At 45.7% G+C, this 16,976-nt stretch overlaps 1 protein-coding gene across 1 annotated transcript in view; it reads right to left on the minus strand.

Annotated features, from left to right (window-relative positions):
• SREBF2 (sterol regulatory element binding transcription factor 2) overlaps positions 1 to 16,976 on the minus strand; it is a 56,581-nt gene that overhangs the window by 24,298 nt on the left and 15,307 nt on the right. Inside the window, exons 2-7 of the mRNA XM_011369025.2 lie at positions 6,037 to 6,471; positions 4,801 to 4,982; positions 3,958 to 4,104; positions 2,281 to 2,502; positions 1,329 to 1,443; positions 947 to 1,128 (exon numbers count right to left, since the gene is read on the minus strand). Of these exons, the coding sequence (XP_011367327.1) occupies positions 947 to 1,128; positions 1,329 to 1,443; positions 2,281 to 2,502; positions 3,958 to 4,104; positions 4,801 to 4,982; positions 6,037 to 6,471 (1,283 nt within the window). The remainder of the gene's footprint in view (positions 1 to 946; positions 1,129 to 1,328; positions 1,444 to 2,280; positions 2,503 to 3,957; positions 4,105 to 4,800; positions 4,983 to 6,036; positions 6,472 to 16,976) is intronic.

A 16,976-nucleotide genomic window follows, 5' to 3' on the forward strand; every position in this document is an offset into this window, starting at 1 on the left:
CCGTTTTATGGAGGAAGAACTGGAGGCAGAGGCCTCACCCACCCGAGGAGTCCACAGTGAGGGAGGGAGGGAGGAAGCCTGGCACCAGATCTTCCCCGACTGCCAATGTGTACATACCATTCCACTCCTTTTCGAAATTTTAAAACCATTTGAAAATTTCTTCTGATGTTCAAATATCCTGTCAATTCGATGTATATGTCATGTGGCCTTTTTTTATCAATCACATTTATAAAGTATTTCAAAATTACAGCTTCCTTAGTAAAACTGAGCACACATACTATGAAGTTTGATCAAAAATGTACACTAGAAGAAAACTTTGGGCTTTCAGAGTTAGAAAACGCCAACGTCAAAAAATGGCACAGACTCCGTGGTCTCCACAGGGTCCCAGGAAGATCACTGGGCTCCGTCCTCCTTTAACCAATTCCATTAAATGACAACCGCTGGAGGGGCTTTCTTAGACTATCAAAGGCCCTTGGTTGGAACGTTATTTGCTAGATTGCAAATTGGAATCATTTCTGGAAGAGGACCCAAAGGCAGTCTCGTCCTAAACCAGCAGATGAACCTCACAAAGTGGTCCTCCCAGGCCCATTACGGGAGAGGGAAGTAACAAGGTGCCTCCAGCAATGCCTGGGACGCACGGGACAGCTGCTGCGTGTTCCTGCTCTGAATCTGGCCCTCATTCCTCTCTGGTGGGCCCTTTCAGCAAAGACCCGTTAAACCGGACTGCACTGAACCAGTTAAGCTGACTCTAGGGGGGAACAGAAGGGCTGTTTCCCCTCACAGAGTCAGTTTTCTTTCTCTTTATTCTTCAGGACCTGGCTAATTACACAGAATTCCTGTTCCTTACCAGCCCAGGCCCTCTGAACACGGGGCCTGGCCCCTGTCTGCAGCCTACCTACCATCAGATTAGAGATGGGAGAGATCCAGGGGTTTTAAAAGCTCATACCTTTGCCTCATCCAACAGAGGACTTCCAGGCTCAGAGTCGATGGAGTAGGGGGAGAAGCCGGCCTGGGACCCTGAGTCAGAGGCCGGAGGGGACATCAGAAGGACATTCTGATTAAAGTCATCGATCTTCAGGTCCACATCATTGTCCACCAGGCTGCCTAAGTCGATGCCCTTCAGGAGCTCTGCAAAGAAAATTCCACCTGGCAAATGGCCTGTTTTTTACAGAGCCCCACCGGGGCCGGGAGAGAAGCACATGGCCCCAGCTCCTCCTTCACTCCAGGAGGCACCTTGTACGCATGTGTGGGCCCCCCCAAGTGCCCTGCACAGGATTTCGCCTATAACCACAAGGTCTGACAGCCCTCTTCTCAATGAGCACACTCACTGTTTTTCTGACTTGCCAGCTTCAGCACCATGTTCTCCTGGCGCAGTTTGTGATTGACCTGCTGTAAGTATTTGATGTAGTCGATGGCCTTCCTCAGAACACCAGACTTGTGCATCTGGAAAGACGGGTGAAAACACAGTGTCACGGGTGCAGGCTGCACAGTGAGGAGAGCAGTGGCCCAGAGCGCGAGGAGTGAAAGCATGGCTCTGGAGCGGGAGGTGCTGGGTTCGGATGCTGGCTCTCCTGCTGATTAGCTGTGCTGCCAGGACAAGTCACTTGCTATCTCTGAACCTCTTTCCTCCTCAATGATATAAATCATAGGCTTGCAGTGAGGGCTAAGTGAGAGAACATATGTAAAGAGCTTAGCTCCTGGCATGGCACACAGTGACTTGAAAAATAAATTTAGCTACTATGACTACTTCCTATAATAATCCTAGCACCAAACAAACTTTAAGAAAAACAAATGACAAAAAACCGGGGCCCTGTTAGATTGTTATCTTAAGTAAAGGTATATTAGTACCTTTCAGATTTGTAGGCTACAAGGAGAGTGAAATTTCCTTTCAAAACAGGCAATGATAAACAGGTAACAGTTAAAAAAATTATGTGCCAGAAGACACATTCATTGAAACACCAGAAATATACAAAAAAATCAATTTCCCCTATTTATTGTTGAGTGGCAGGCGTTTCTCTGCCTGTGACTCTGGGGTCCATGATCACCGCATAGCAGGGTCAAAGGTCCAGAGAGGCGACTGTCTTACTAAGCCCCAGCAGTCCCCTTATGTTGGTTAATATTTTGTAATCTTGAAAAATTCCAAGATGCTTTAACAAGAAAGCAGCTCTAACTCACTCTGGCATTCACTCAGCCTAGGCCTAGAGATTCTTACATTCCCAAGGCAAAGGCAGGTAGCGGAGAGATGGCAGGGCGTGAACTGCCATTCTGCTTAGCACCTACCTTGGCATCTGTCCCCATGACCAGGTCCTTCAATTCGATGATTTTGTCATTGATGGAGGAACGATACCGCTTCTCAATGATGTTGTGTGTCGTCCGTCGTTCTCCTTCTTTGGGTGGCTCGAGCTGTTTGACTCCCCCAGGTACCTGCTTAATGGGCACTTTCTCTTGCCCCATCATCACAGGCATCGTGGTCAAGATGGTCCCGCTGCTGCCCACCAGGGTCTAGAACAGACACAGGCAGAATTACCCCTTGGTTAGTCTGAATAAAGTGCTCTCACAAGACGAACCTGGGGCCTTGGCCATGTGGCATCACCTGGCAATGCTCTGGGTGGCTGGAGACCCTTTCTGGGTGAAGGTGGGCGCCAGGAAACCTGAGGAGCCACCGTACCTCAGTTCCTATGCCTCTTTCAGAATCACTGCCCATTGCCTGGACTTCAATAGGATTAACGTGGAGAAATTTGTCTTAACCTTTGATCCAGGGGTCCAGAAACAAGTCACATGATTTCTGCTTTGCTGTCAAACCATCAACCAACCACCTCTGAGCTCGCATACAGCACACCACGTCACTCTGGCCCCAAGGAAAACTTTTTCCTAATGTCTGACACATTTTTTCCTCTCACATGACAATTAAGCAACTTACTGCATTTCCTTAACAATTTGGCTATCAAAAAGCTCAAGGGCAGAAATGACACTCTCATCAGAGCCATTTTATTAAATAAATAGGCCAACCATAGAGGCTTCCCCACTTCTCCCATCAAATCTGCTTTCCCCTTTCTTTGTTTCTATTTTTACTAATTTTAGTTTTTTTTTTTCAATAAATGGCCTCAAATATCCAAATGACCAAGAATAAAAAGCTGCTCAACTTCATTAGTTATCAAGAAATAATTCACACACAATGAAAAACACACACATCAAGTATACATCTTGATGAATTTTTATGTATGTACACAATGTGTGTCACTCAGATAAGCCAGACTCAGACACAGAGCATTTCTACCCCTTAGAAAGTTCCCTCGTGCCCCTCCCTCCCTTGTAATCTGCTCTGACCCCTCACCATAGCTTAATTCTGCTCTTCTTGAACTTCTCCTAAATGGAATCATTAGAACGAACTCTTTCCCTATACACAGCTTTCACTCAACATACTATTTTTGAGGTTCAGTCACGTATTTGTATGTTATCTTTCTGGGTGGACATGTGGGTTGTTTCCAGTTCTTGGCTTTTATGAATAAAGCTTGCTTTTGAATTTTGATCACCTTTAACTCTGCTAGACTCTCTTGCCAGAAGATACTAAAACTGACTGAAACCCTACAACTGAAGGTGGGTGCCTCCCATGTCCCTCACCTTGGAGCCCCTCCCTGCCTGGTGGGTCGAGGGTCCTTCAGAAGCCAACCTTCCATCAGCAGGATGCAAAGTGCAGCCAGTCCCATGTGGAGCTGCGGCCCAGGCACTGGGGCGCCTTGCTGTTCCTCTCCCGCTCTAGACCCTAGCACCACCACATAACACGCACTGGTGGGACTTCTCAAGGGGAGAAATCTAAGGGGGGTGATATTTACAATTTGACTGACACCTTCCACAAAGCTTCTGCACCTACTCAGCATACCCAGGTTTTGCTAAGACCTCTGAGGCCTAACACCTCCTAGAAAGGGAGCAGAAGGCAGAGGGGAAGGTGGCTCTTACTGGTACTTGAAGGGCGGCTGTCTGGATGGGGGTGGTGAGGGCAGTGAGGGCTGGGTTCTGGACTGCGGCCATGACAGGGCTACCATCTGTCTTCAGTGTGGTCAAAACAAGGGAATCTGTCTTGATGATCTGAGGCTGTACCAGGACCTGGGTGGAGAAGGAAGAAGAAAAAAGGAATTATTTCTCTATTTTGCATTAGCGTCCTACTGCATAGACCCTCTGGGAAAGAAAGAGAAAATAAAATTTTCATGAAATTGAGAAAACAACTTGATTACCGGGTTGAGGGGAAGAAAAGGAATATAGCTAGCTAAAGGAGGTCCCCCTGAATTTTAAGGCTGAAAGACTTTGAGGAGGGCAGTGCTAGGGGTCTAGCGGGGGGAGAGCAGGCACGGCTTGGGGTGGATGGTGGCAGGGAGAGAGGTCTGATTTTGGACAAGTTCAGGAAATCCAGGAACCTAGCCGAGAAGCAAAAATAATAAACCAAGATTTTTTAAAAATAGACAATTACTTCATTAGTATGAAAATACACTTCACTGTGATACATGACTTAAAAACATTTTGGCACATTTCTTTCCAGTTTTATACTCATCATCTGTGGAAATGGGTTAACACATCTGCATTTACTGAGTCTCTGTGAGTGCCAGTGCAATCCTCAGATACGACCTCAGCGAGGTCTCTGTACCCAGCTCACTGGTGCCTTACAGGGACCAGGCGCCAGTACCCACCCTACGAGCTGCTCCCTTACACTCCGATGGTCCTTCTTAGCATGCAGACTACATCTTCAGCCAAAGACCAGCCAAGAGCCCCAAGCAGTGCCTCTCTGAATCCTTTTCAGCCACCTACCGGGACCTGCTGCACCTGGGGCGCAGCCACTGTCTGCACTGTGGCTGGGGCGAGGGTCTGCAGTGTGCCACTGGCTGTCTGCGTCAGCACCCGCTGGGCCTGCACTGTCTGCACCTGTTGCTGGATGGTGACCGGCTGCACCTGGGAGGATGTCACTAGGCTTTGGACTTGAGGCTGAAGGACTTGAGAGAAGAGGAGAAAAAAGTCACATGGACGAGGAATGTATTCTGTCACTGCAGCTGCGACAACAGCTGAAGATGGCGTGCCCCACAATAATCCCGACTCCCCACCTGCTGCTGAAGACTCTCTGGCATTCACTCAGCCTAGGCCTGGAGATTCTTAAATTCCCAAGGCAAAGGCAGGTAGCGGAGAGACTACAAGTTGGTCTAGATAACAAGAACAACCCAGAGGGGCTGCATCAATTTCTGAGGGAGTAAGTACAAATTATTTTATTACTCTGGGTGCTGGGTGGAGGTGAAGGAAGCTACTCAGCAAGTGACTGCGCTCTGCAAGGGAGTTAATGAGTTAACGGGTGTTGAGAACTAAGGAGGCCCTGGGGCTGCATTTCCTCCCGTGAAACAAATGGAAAGTATACTGTCTCAGCTTTCTGCCCTGATGTCTCTCCCCCCAGCCTCTAAATCCTCCAAGCCCAATGAAGAGCTGTCAGAGCGAAGCTAATCCCAGCCAGGGCTCCCCACAGGGCCAGAGGGAAATCTGAAGAAAAGGCACAAAAGGCACAGCCGATCACTCATCAACTCAACATACAGGGAGGGCCTACTATGAGGCCTGTTCCTCAGAGACCTAGCACCTGTGTTAAAAGTTGTATTCTTCTCCATGGCAGATGCTCATGAGACGTTTGCTGAGTGAATGGTTCTCAGCCTGCAGCAGCCGAGATCTGGCTGTTGCCTGGGGGTAAGATTCAAGACTAATTTTAGTCAAGCCGCCACTTCCACTTCCAGGACAGCCCTGTGTCTACTCTGCCTGTTGGATTTTTCAACCAAGTATCCTCGAAGCAGGAACAACAGATATTAAGGTACTGGAAGAGGCAGAATGTGAACTGTTCCTGCATCACTGTCCTTAGTGCAAGTTACCAAAGACTCATTCAGATAGGACCAAAATGATAGATTCTGTCATCCCTAGAGGACAACTATTTGCAGTCAACTTTGGAAGTATCAGCCAATTGGCACATAAACTTTTGAACCAACTCATCACTATCATATCTGACTTTTGAATCACCTTGAAAGCTGGTAGCTGCATTCTGGTATATCAAAGGCTGCTGGATGATCCTTGTCTGGGGAGCGGTGCTGAATGTTGGGGTGATCATTACGGTCTGCTGCTGCAGCTGAGCCTGGGGCTGGGGCTGGGGCTGGGGGCGGGGCTGAAGGACCGGAGTCACCCTGGGCGGGGTGAGAACTGTGGTGGGGGAAACCTTGACCTGCAGGGCTGGAGCCTGGGAGGAGGCGCCCGAGGCAGAGAAGGAAGGTAATGGGACCTGGCCGAAGGGCCGCTGCAGCGAGGGGTCCCCAGCTCCACCACTGCTGCCCCCGCCATTACTACTGCTGCCGCTGCCGCCGCCGCCGCTGCCGCCGCCACCAGGGAATGAGCTACACAGAGGCTCTGAGAACAAGTCAGGAAACTCTCCCACTTGATTGCTGACAAACTGCAGCATCTCTGTGAACAAATGAAAAGGAGTCGTTTTATTGCCCATCCAAAATATCTATTAACTTTCAAATTTGCTTAAGAAACCGAGGCATGAAAATTCAATGGCGTTCCCAAGATCACAGCAGAAATAGGTCAGGAAACCCTCACTTCCCTCTAGTGTGAGGATTCACGTGGGCCAAGAGGGCCAACCAAGGAAGAAGGGGACGGCCCCCATCTGTCGGATGCTCTCTCCTCACCCTACATTCAGGCCCTTTCTACTTACCTTCCTGATTGTATCAGGCTTAACAGGAGCCACATCTGTCCTGGGTGACTGTTCCTTTTGGAAGGTATTGCTGGTCCCATTTTACAGTTGGGGACACTGGGGTAGGAAGTGGGTAATCACTGTCCTAAGGCTTTGAAGCTCAGGAGCCTTGCACTGTGAGGCCACCTCCAGTCTCAGACCCGCTCCCCCTTGCAGAGCAGGAGTCACGCATGCCTGGCTGCAAAGCTGTGCCAGACCCTAACTCTCCCTCATCACAGGCAGGCTCCCGGCCTTCTCTCCATGATGGGCATAGCCCTGGGAACTGCTGGTACCCTCGGGAACAATCAGGGATGATGAAGTTGATGGCCCCCAAATCATGATGGGAAATCATCCATGAAGTCTAGAACAGAGAAATCGTTTGGCCAAGGTCACACAGCTCGTCAGGGCACGGCCAGGTCTCTGTCTCCCAGCTTCGTTTTCAAGTGCACCACAGTGCATTCACTGCCAGAGGTTAGGAAAGAGCAACCTGGGCCCTGGACCCCATGCTTTAGAGGGCCCAATCTGGCCCTCCTCTGGCTGTGCCCCCCGCTCAGGGCAAGGAGTCTGTGGGCCAATGGGATGTGTCCACCTGGAGACCGTGGCCCCCATCTGGAACATGCTCCAAGTACCTGGGACCCCTGAATTCCCGGACCAAAGGGCCTCTTCCCTTGGTTAGTCCTTGCAAAGGTTTACCGAAACCCAACTAACAATTCATCTATCACGACACCTTCCATCTCACAGGCAGGTCTCCATTAGCAGTCTGGAGCCTCAACTTTGTCCCAGGTATTTTCAGATCTACAATTCTCTATGCTGTCTGCCTCTCCCTCACCCCCACTCCCGCCCTTCCTCTCCAATATATTCCCAAAAAGCTACTGCTTGTTCTCAAACTATGGTACTCCTCTCTTCAAACCCTCAAGACCATAGGATGCTCTAATTAAGTCACCCAACAAAACAAAATAAACAACCTGCTCCCCAAAACACCATCTCCATTAATTTCCCCAAACCTCCACCAGTAGGTCCCTCCCAGGTCTCTACCTGAGTGTGTGTGTGTGTGGGCGGGGCCTGGGCTACGAAGCCTTACGCCTTACTTAGGCAGAATGCTACTGGGGGTTTCTAGTGTGACCTCTACATAGGATAACGAGCTTAGCAGTTCAGCACTTTAAGTGTGTAGTCAATTCAACCTGTTGGCAAAACAGCATCTCACAAGCTTAAAGACTGTGTAGTGGTATTATTTACCAACACCTTGACACTCTGCTGTCCTCACTCAGCCTGTTGTGTGCGAGAGGGAGCAAAGGACAGACTGCTGCAGATACTGTCACTCATACCAATTCTAATTCCTTAAAACATGATTAAACTAACACTGTCCTCAAACTCAGCACCAGATTTAAACAAAACACAATTCAATGCTGACACATTCCAAGTATAACACAAGATTATAAGAAGCTTTAAGAAAATGTTTAAAAGAAACCCAATAATTTGTTGAGCTTTCTAGAATTCCCATAAGATGTCGACTCTGGGGAACTGATACAGAGGCCTGCTTTGTGAGCCACAAGAGCATCACTGCCTGGCTGACTGTTTTAATCCATGGAACGCTAAGGAGGGCAGAAGGCCAGAGGTCAGAGGCCTGGTAGGTGGGCACAGGCTTTGGCACTAGGTAGGTCTCAAGGGGCCCACCTAACCGGCTGTGTGAAGTAGGCAGTTTCCTTCTCTCTACATCCCTGTCTCCTCACCACAGAAGGCTGCCTTCAGGATATTCGCCTGGCTTCTTTGTTGTTGAGGGTTAACAAGATAATTTATGCAAAGCGCTTGGTGAGAGACGGACCTTTATAAAGGTCCCTATTAGTGGTGCTTCGAGCACCCACTGCACAGGCACTTGGCTCCACTCATGTCATCTCGTTGAGTGCCCTCTAAACCCTTTGTGGGGAAGACGTGGTTGGGGTGGCGAAGTAACCTGAGAGGTCACAAAGCTCAGCTCACAAAGCAGGGTAAGAATGTGCAGGCAGATGGAATGGGAGTACTTAAATTAAAAAAAATAAATCCTTTCAACCCACACTTGACAAGCTCCAGTGGTGCTATCTCCAGCCAGGCAGATGGGCACCGGGCTGAGTGGCGCACAGGGCCTGTTAAGACCCGGCATTTGAAGGAGGAAGTAATGGGAAGAAGCTCTTTGAGCTACTGCTCCAGCAGGGCACACATGGCCTGCTGGGGACCCCATCTGGTCTGCAGTGACAAAGAAAGCGAGGTCCTGCCAACTGGAATGAGGCCTGGAGAAATAAGGCCCAGGAGGCCGGCCTCAGGCTCAGTTTTGCTCTGTAACTCCCAGCTGCCCCCGTGGGAGCATCCTAATGTCTCTTTGCTGTTTCCTGCTCTGATGACACAGGCTCTAATTTCCACAGAGAGCCATGAAACCTAGAAAAGGCAGGCCTGGGAGGAGACATAGGTTTTATAGAGCTTTGAAAATAAAGTTCTGGTTCCTGCATGATGAGCCGCTGAAAGCTGGATACAAGCCTCCTCGGGGATGGGCGCGTATCACCCCCAGGCCCACAAACCCAGGCTCAACTGGCAGGGGCGCTCCTGGCAGTTACCCTACCCCACCAAGCCACATTTTTAGCTGCTTCTTAAATTAAGGGTTAAGTCTGCTAATAAGGTGGCTGGGCCCCAAGAACCTATACCTGGATTTTGGGCTCTTTAAAAGCACTGCAAACAGCCATCCAAAATGATCCCAAGTTCACATGCACTTTATGGAGCTTGTGACCTGTAAGTAACATAAATCACTTTGCCCCACTCAGCCCAGCAGCATCTACCTATCTGTGAGTGAGGTAACCTGAAATCTAAGCAGATTAATTCTGGTCCCAAGTGGGGTCTCCATAATGCAGTTAGTCAATAGTCCTTTAGTGCAGGGGTCCCCAACCCCCAGGCAGTGGATCGGTACCCAGGTCCCAGTCTGTAGCCTATTAAGAACAGGGTTGCATAGCAGGAGGTGAGCAGCAGGCAAGCAAGGGAAGCTTCATCTGTATTTGCAGCCGCTCCCCAGGGCTAGCATCACCACCTCGGCTCCACCTCAGATCATCAGGCGTTAGATTCTCACAGGAGTACTGGTCCCTGGTGCCAAAAAGGTCGGGGACTGCTGCTTTAGCATATTTGTTACCTAGCCCTGTTAGGTCATTACTCTTATATTTTGTATTTATTATGCACCTTGTGCTAGACAATGTATTTTAATATATGTGCTGGCAAAGTAAGTATATGTTAGACAGTATTTTAAAATACTTTTCTTTTTTAAATCATAAAATATTCATTATAGAAAAATTTAGAAAAAAGTTAAATGAAAAATAAAAATATTGTCCAGTAATTCTACCTCCCCAGACACCCACTGTCAATGTTTTGATGTGTGTCTGTCCAGACTTTCCTAAGCAAGGCTTGCTCACATACACAAGCATGCGCACGCACAGACACACACAGACACACAGACACACACAGACACACAGACACACACACATCTCTTTCTGCTTAGTAAAGCATAAAGAATATTTACTGTCAACCATTATGGATACTGGATATAACATCACCCTTTCTGAGAGTCTCATAGTATTATATTGAACTCATGCACTAGAATTTAATCACTTAGTGATGATGGATGGGTGTTTTCAATTTTTCAGCATTAACAACTCTTACAATGATCTTGGTACAAAATCTTTTCCCTATTTTCTTAGGATAAATTTCTAGCAGTTACATGGCTGGGTCAAAGGACAGGTATGTGTGCTTTGGAAAGGTTATAACAATCTCTGCTCCTGCCAGCATTTCCCCACACCTATTTCTGTCCATCAGATAGTGGGGGGGCGGAGGGCGGGAACCCACCTAATAGCTTTGACTCACGCGAAAGAGTACTAAATGAGGTTGAATGTCTCCGCTCCTGATTTTATTGGCCATTTGCATTTCTTCCTTTGTCCTGCTTTTGACCTTTGTCCATCTTTCCATTGAGCTATTTGTTTTGAAAAAAATTTTGTGTCTTATGGATATTTGTTCTTTCTTATATATTTGCAAATATTGCCACACTTTGTCACTTTTAATTAGTTCAGGAAAAAGAATGGCATAGTGATTAAGAGTTACCGTGTCCTAGCCTTGTAACTTGGGGCAAATTTTACCTCTTTGAGTTGGAGCTTTCTCAACCATAAAATATGGCTAACAATTATACCTAACTCAAGGGGTTGTTGACAAAGAATTCACATAGAATCTACAGCGCAGTGCCTGGCACGTAGTATTAACTAGTACAAATCATTCATAGTGTTTTTCTGACTATAAGTTTTGCTTTGACTCTTATTTTGAAAATTCAAATTTGTTCCAATGCATTGGATGTATTAGTGAATAATTTGAGCATAGCATGAATTGTGTTTATGTATGCATTACAGAAACACAAGAAAATGCAGAAAACCATATCCAGCTGAAATGAGCCACACAGGAATACACAAAATGTACACACCCACTCACCTCAAACATCTACCAGCTTTGTCAGGTCACTACATGTGTTATAAACCACAACCATCCACTTTCCGCTACAAAGGTCAAGATTTTCCATCTGACTTCAGATAGCCTCCTCCTGTCACTAACCGATAACTCACAATAACTCACAATCTATGACCTTCCAACGCCCACTTCCACAAGCAAACCTCACCTACTTTCCAGGGTACAGTGCCATATTTATTGTGGTATTTATATATTTCTTAGCCCCTTAACATCTGTAAAGCTGCACTGTTTTATTAGGTTCCTATCTTAAAACAAAAAAAAAAAGCTCTTTTATTTATTTTCTCTATCTTTTTTGTCACTTCTGACATTTTTGAATGTTGTGATCCTAATCCCATCCCCCCATAAGCCCTGTGGTTTTTACTGCACAATTTTACATAGTGTGGTGATTTTTAGGAATGCATATGTTGCATTACAGCAGAATTGATGATATATACATTTTAATACTGTATAGTAAAATTACAGAGTTTTGTGTTACACTTAAAAGTCCCTCGTCCTTAAGACTGTGAGCATATTCACCTAAACTTCCTTTGTTGACTTTTGTTCATTTTGTCTTTCACATGAGCTCTGCCCAACAAACGTAAGGACACAGAAGTAAATGTGGTGTGTGATATATGCAGGCCACTGGGAACGAGGCAGACCACAATCAGTGGGGGAGAAGGAAGTAAACACAAAATCTAATTCCCAACAAGTATCCTTTTGGCATGTCCTGCTTTCAAGCTGATGATCCTATCTCTCTTCTTAGGATGTTTTAATCTAATAATTTAAAAATCTTACAATAAGAAAAAAAATCAAATGTAGACCAGTATTGAACATAAGGGTCGACGATGAGACTATTTTTCCTTTCTCCACCATTCTGCCTTTTGTGATCACCACTGCTTTCTCAGGACTTAAAACGTCAGTTGCCCCCACTCAAGTCACCCAGAGGAGCAAGGGTGTCTCCGTCAACCACACCCTTCAACACAGAAGACCTGAAATGCAAGCAATAACATAAGGAACAGAGGGACTGTTCTAACAGGCAAATCAGTGCCTAAAATCACTCTCCTAGACACCAGGGGGCACACTTATTTGGTAGGAGGCTCAGAGCATGAGGTCAGCATCCGGTAAGCACTTCAAGGGGATCTTGGGCCACCTTCCTTCCTGGAAAAGGTGATGAATGACAGAGGACAGCAAATTAGTGACTCAGGCATCCTATATTTTAAGCCAGGGATGAACAAACTCCTTTTACTGGCAAAGAAACCACAAAGGAAAGAACTGGGTGGAGAGGAGGGGTTTCTCATATGCTTGCATTTCATAACATACACAAATGTGTCATATATTCCTTTGCATATATCAAATATTATGTAATAAAATATTTGAAAAATTGAGAGCAAAAAGCATGAAGGGAAGCCAGTCATTCTCAAATGGTCCACCTGGCTCTCTCTCAGGGGCAGCCTCAGAGGGCCCCAGCTTGGTGGCCCAGTCCTGGCTTCTCTGGTCCAACACGGCAGGGCACCTGAGCCAGCTCTCAGTTTCAACCAGGAGAGTGATGCTCAGCACCACCTCCTATCGCTCTTTCTTCTTTCCGTACAAGGACTTTCTGGCCGGTCTCATTCCAGGGTATCACCGAGTTATCTCTGCTCCACTTCCATACTCTGCCTCCCACTCAGTGACAATCATCTTCTTTTGAGTACCCTGTTGATCCAACAGTCTTTCAAACCCAATGGAATGTCTTAAACAAAGCTTCCTACCAACTGCTGTTCCCTCGTACTGCAAGGGACTTCGCCTCCCACCTACCTCATACCTTATCTTATCAGAGACCCTGGAAGATCTTTTACTCTCTTTTCCACACATGCCTCTCTCTGGATGTGATTCCCAGCCTCATCTTCTTTGCTTTTTATCACCTTCTTCCTTTCTGAATTTCACAACTCCATTTCAGAACTATTTACGATTACTTTTATCAAGGACTGTTCAACCTGAGATCCAGCCATCTTTCAGCCCTTGAAGCCAATTGTGATTTATTTTTGTGTGTGATTTGTTAAGAAAAACTATCTAAACTTGAAAATAAGTACCCCCCATCCCCCCCCAAAAAAGACAGTGTCCCTTTAAAGTTTTACTGGAGGTAGTAGCCTGACCTGCCTACCTAAAGTCACCTGTGGCTCTATAGAAACAAACTTGCTTGACTTTCTATTTACTACATTCTGTAGCGTCAGATATTCAGGCATAGAAAACTGGTAAGTTCAGAACATTTCTGTCAGGTAACCTCAAAGGCTTCGTTTTAATGTTGGCCTGTAAGACATTAACCAGTTTTGCGCCTAAATTTGCAATCTTATTCTTCTATTCTTTTTTTCTACTGTGTAAATAGTTGCTTCATTGCTCTTTCTTCTTCTGTCCTGACAATGACCTTCTGGCCAGTCTCCTTCCACTGTGTCACAGAGTTATCTCTGCTCCCCCTTCCTTACTGTCTTAGATCCATCTTTGTCATACAGTTGGTTTCCTCATTTATAATGTCAATAAATCTTTGATATGTGGTGACTTTTCAAAAATTTTATTCTGCTACATTACATACAGTAAGTTTTACTTTAAATGCTTTTCTTATATCTTGTGCGGCACAAGCACACGGACAAAATCTCCCACTGCTCTGTAACTTCTCTAAGTACTAAGCACTCGGGTGCAGCTAAAAAAAAAAAAAACCCTGGCATCAATTTAATAAAATGCTCCCCAAAGCAACTTTCATGCAATCTATAAAAATGGAAATCATGCTTTCTGAACCCAAACTGGAAGGGCCAAATGGCCTCACAATGAAACAAGATATTTTTGAAATTTAGATTATCCTGGGAAATCTGGACAAATCTATATAATTTCTGCAAAGCTTCTACTTTTGAAATAGGTATGTGAATACAAGAGTTTAAATGTGTACCCACTGTGTGCTGGCCCACAGAGACAAGAAAATGCCCCGTAACTGCAAGGAGTTAGTGAAAGTGACACACCACAACTGCCGCGATTGTCACAGAAGATTAGGAGAACATGGGGGACAAGGAGGTCATAGGGAACGTGATAAAATCACTGACTCCAGCAGGTCGAGCTGGACTGAAGGCTGACGGGGATGCGCGTGCATTCTACGCCCAGGGAATCTCAGAAGGCAAGGCTCAGAGGCCTGACGCTGTGCGGCAGGCCACTGAAGAGAATGGGCGACTGGCTGGGTGCCAGGCCCGCAGGTAGTCAGAGCCAAATCATGATGGATTCTGCAGCACACGGTAGTGAACTTGGTCTTTCTCTTTACTCAAAGAAAAGCCCTAGCAAGGGCTTTGCTCTAGAAAGAGGGGTCCCTCCAGCTCAGCAGGTGCTCATCCTGGTTTGTGCAGGGGAGCCACTGACCTGCCCAGAGCCCCGTAACGCCATGAACTCATTAACAGTCGTTCTGAGCAAAAACTCAGGGTTAAATTCTGTCTTGAGAGGAGAATATCAGAATAGCTCAAACAAAACCTCAAATAACTTTGTCAACTGATGAAGAGAGTTTTCTGAAAATCCATTAAAGAAAAGATCTGGTTATGTATGAGGTGCTAAAAAAGGATCCACAGCGAGAAACGGGCCACCTCCTAGGGATGGTGTGAGGGAAGTGTGGCAAAGAACCATATTAAGGGAGAAAAGGAGGATGTCAAAATGCTAAACGAAGAACTAACGGGAAGGCAAAACAGAATGGGGATTCCCAAGTTTAAATGAAAGAGAACTGGCCGAAGAACTGCCTATGGAACCAGCAAGACCAGGCTGAGAGTACAGTGAGGTAATCGCTGTGCTGCCTTTGGAAAATTAATCTCCCTGAGACTCAGTTTCTCTACTTGTAACTATGTCAATAATCCAAACTCTGACAGCTATATATTAGTATACAGGAATACGTCTCAGCATGTAATAAAATATATTTGATTCTTTCATGTTTTTGTTTTTGTTTTTTTTAACATAAATTTGAAAAGGGGGTTTTAAGGAGGTATCTCAGGTTGGGTTCCAATTTAATCTCGGAATAAAAGCCAGGTCACACTATGATGCTTAAAAGCAAAAGCAACTCAGTGACAAAGCTAATAGATTTATTTTCTAATTAGAAACCATATTTATGTTTTATTTAAATGTATAGAAAGTGGATAGGACTGAAATTAAATTCATTTCGTACTGACTCTATGCCAACAATGACATAATAGCTACAACTAATGCTTGCCTAGTACTTTACTAAGTACTTGGTACTATAAACCGAGACCAGTATTATTATTCAACTTTACAAGTTAAAATAAGGTTCAAAGAAATTAAATAACTTGCTCAAGCCCCTCATCCCTCCACATAAAAGCTACAAAGTGGCTGGGCCCACATTTGACTTTAGGTCAGTATTCAGGCATGTCCAAGTCTCTCCTCTATGCAGTTTCCCCCTACAGAACAAACATTTCTTGGATTTTACATTTACACTCATCACAACTTGGAAGACGCAAGACAGACCTGGAATGACAATAAAGTAAGGAGAGTTTTGGGGGGTGTGTGGTGGGGGGCACTTATGTACTCCATCTCATTGCTTCCAATATTAAGTTCGATGCTAATGGGAGAGTAATTTCAGGGTAAGCATGCATATAACTGACTCATGGGGGAACAGGGGAGAGATTTTTGCTTGGCTCTTTGTATTTTGTAAGTATACCTTCCCACCCAAATTATTAAGTTTTTCTCCAAATGAGACCTTCTACCTTGACAAGATATCTGTTCCTTTCTAAAAGTCTCTTTTTAAATAACAATAATAATAATAACAATAATCAATAAAGACATATCCCTTAAGACGTGTTCTACGAATATTAACTAGGCCAAACACAAAATTAAATGCCTTCGACTGGCACAGGGTCTGGAAGAGAAACTGTATGAATAGCTGCCAGGGTCGGGTGCTAAGTGTTATGGTCAAAAGAAGAACCTGCTGGAACAGCTAGGGCTTTTCCTGCTTAAAAAGTTTTTGTTGTTGATTTTTACTGCTATTTATCTCATGTTTGTCTGTGAGTATATGTATATTTATATATTTCACATACAAACTTTAAACGTGATTTTTTTAATTGGAAAAGAACTTCATTAGCACTGTTCTAATTAGCATTAGAACTTCATTAGCTGTTTTGCTTTTTAATTAACACTTTGCTGGCAGTTTCTCATATACTGTGTATATAATCTTCAAATTGCCCTGTAAGGTAACTGTTTCAAGCACTCTTCAATGAGTTAATATGTATAAGCACTTGGAAGAAAGCCTGGAACACAAGTTCTTGAAAAGAGATGGTGACGGTGATTATGCAAGAATAAACAAGTCCAAGTCCAAATCCAAAGAGGGAGCAAATGGCATGGTCCCAGGTAGGCGGGCAAGGGCAGCCACTGAGGAAGGGACTTTCTTCTCTCCCGCCTTCCAGGCTCGGGCTCTTCCCACAGCGCCCTGCTCCAGACCTGCTCCAGACGTCCAGAGGTCGCCCCAACAAGCTCACTCCTCTCAGGAGTCCCTCCCTGTGGCTGCCCCGCCTCACAGAGGCTGGCTCTAGAACGCTGCAGTCAACGACCAAATGCCACTACAAGTCCCTGCCCGTGCTAGAGCCCCACCCTGTGCCAGGCCTCCCATCCTTACCTAACACCGGACTGGAGGCACCAGATGGTTGGCACCCACGTTTGAAAGGCTTAATCCATTTATTACTTTGTAAGAGGTCAAGACTAGACTCTCGGAACAATTAAGAAGAAA

Source organism: Pteropus vampyrus, unplaced genomic scaffold (genome assembly GCF_000151845.1).
Source record: "Pteropus vampyrus isolate Shadow unplaced genomic scaffold, Pvam_2.0 Scaffold145, whole genome shotgun sequence".
Taxonomy (NCBI): domain Eukaryota; kingdom Metazoa; phylum Chordata; class Mammalia; order Chiroptera; family Pteropodidae; genus Pteropus; species Pteropus vampyrus.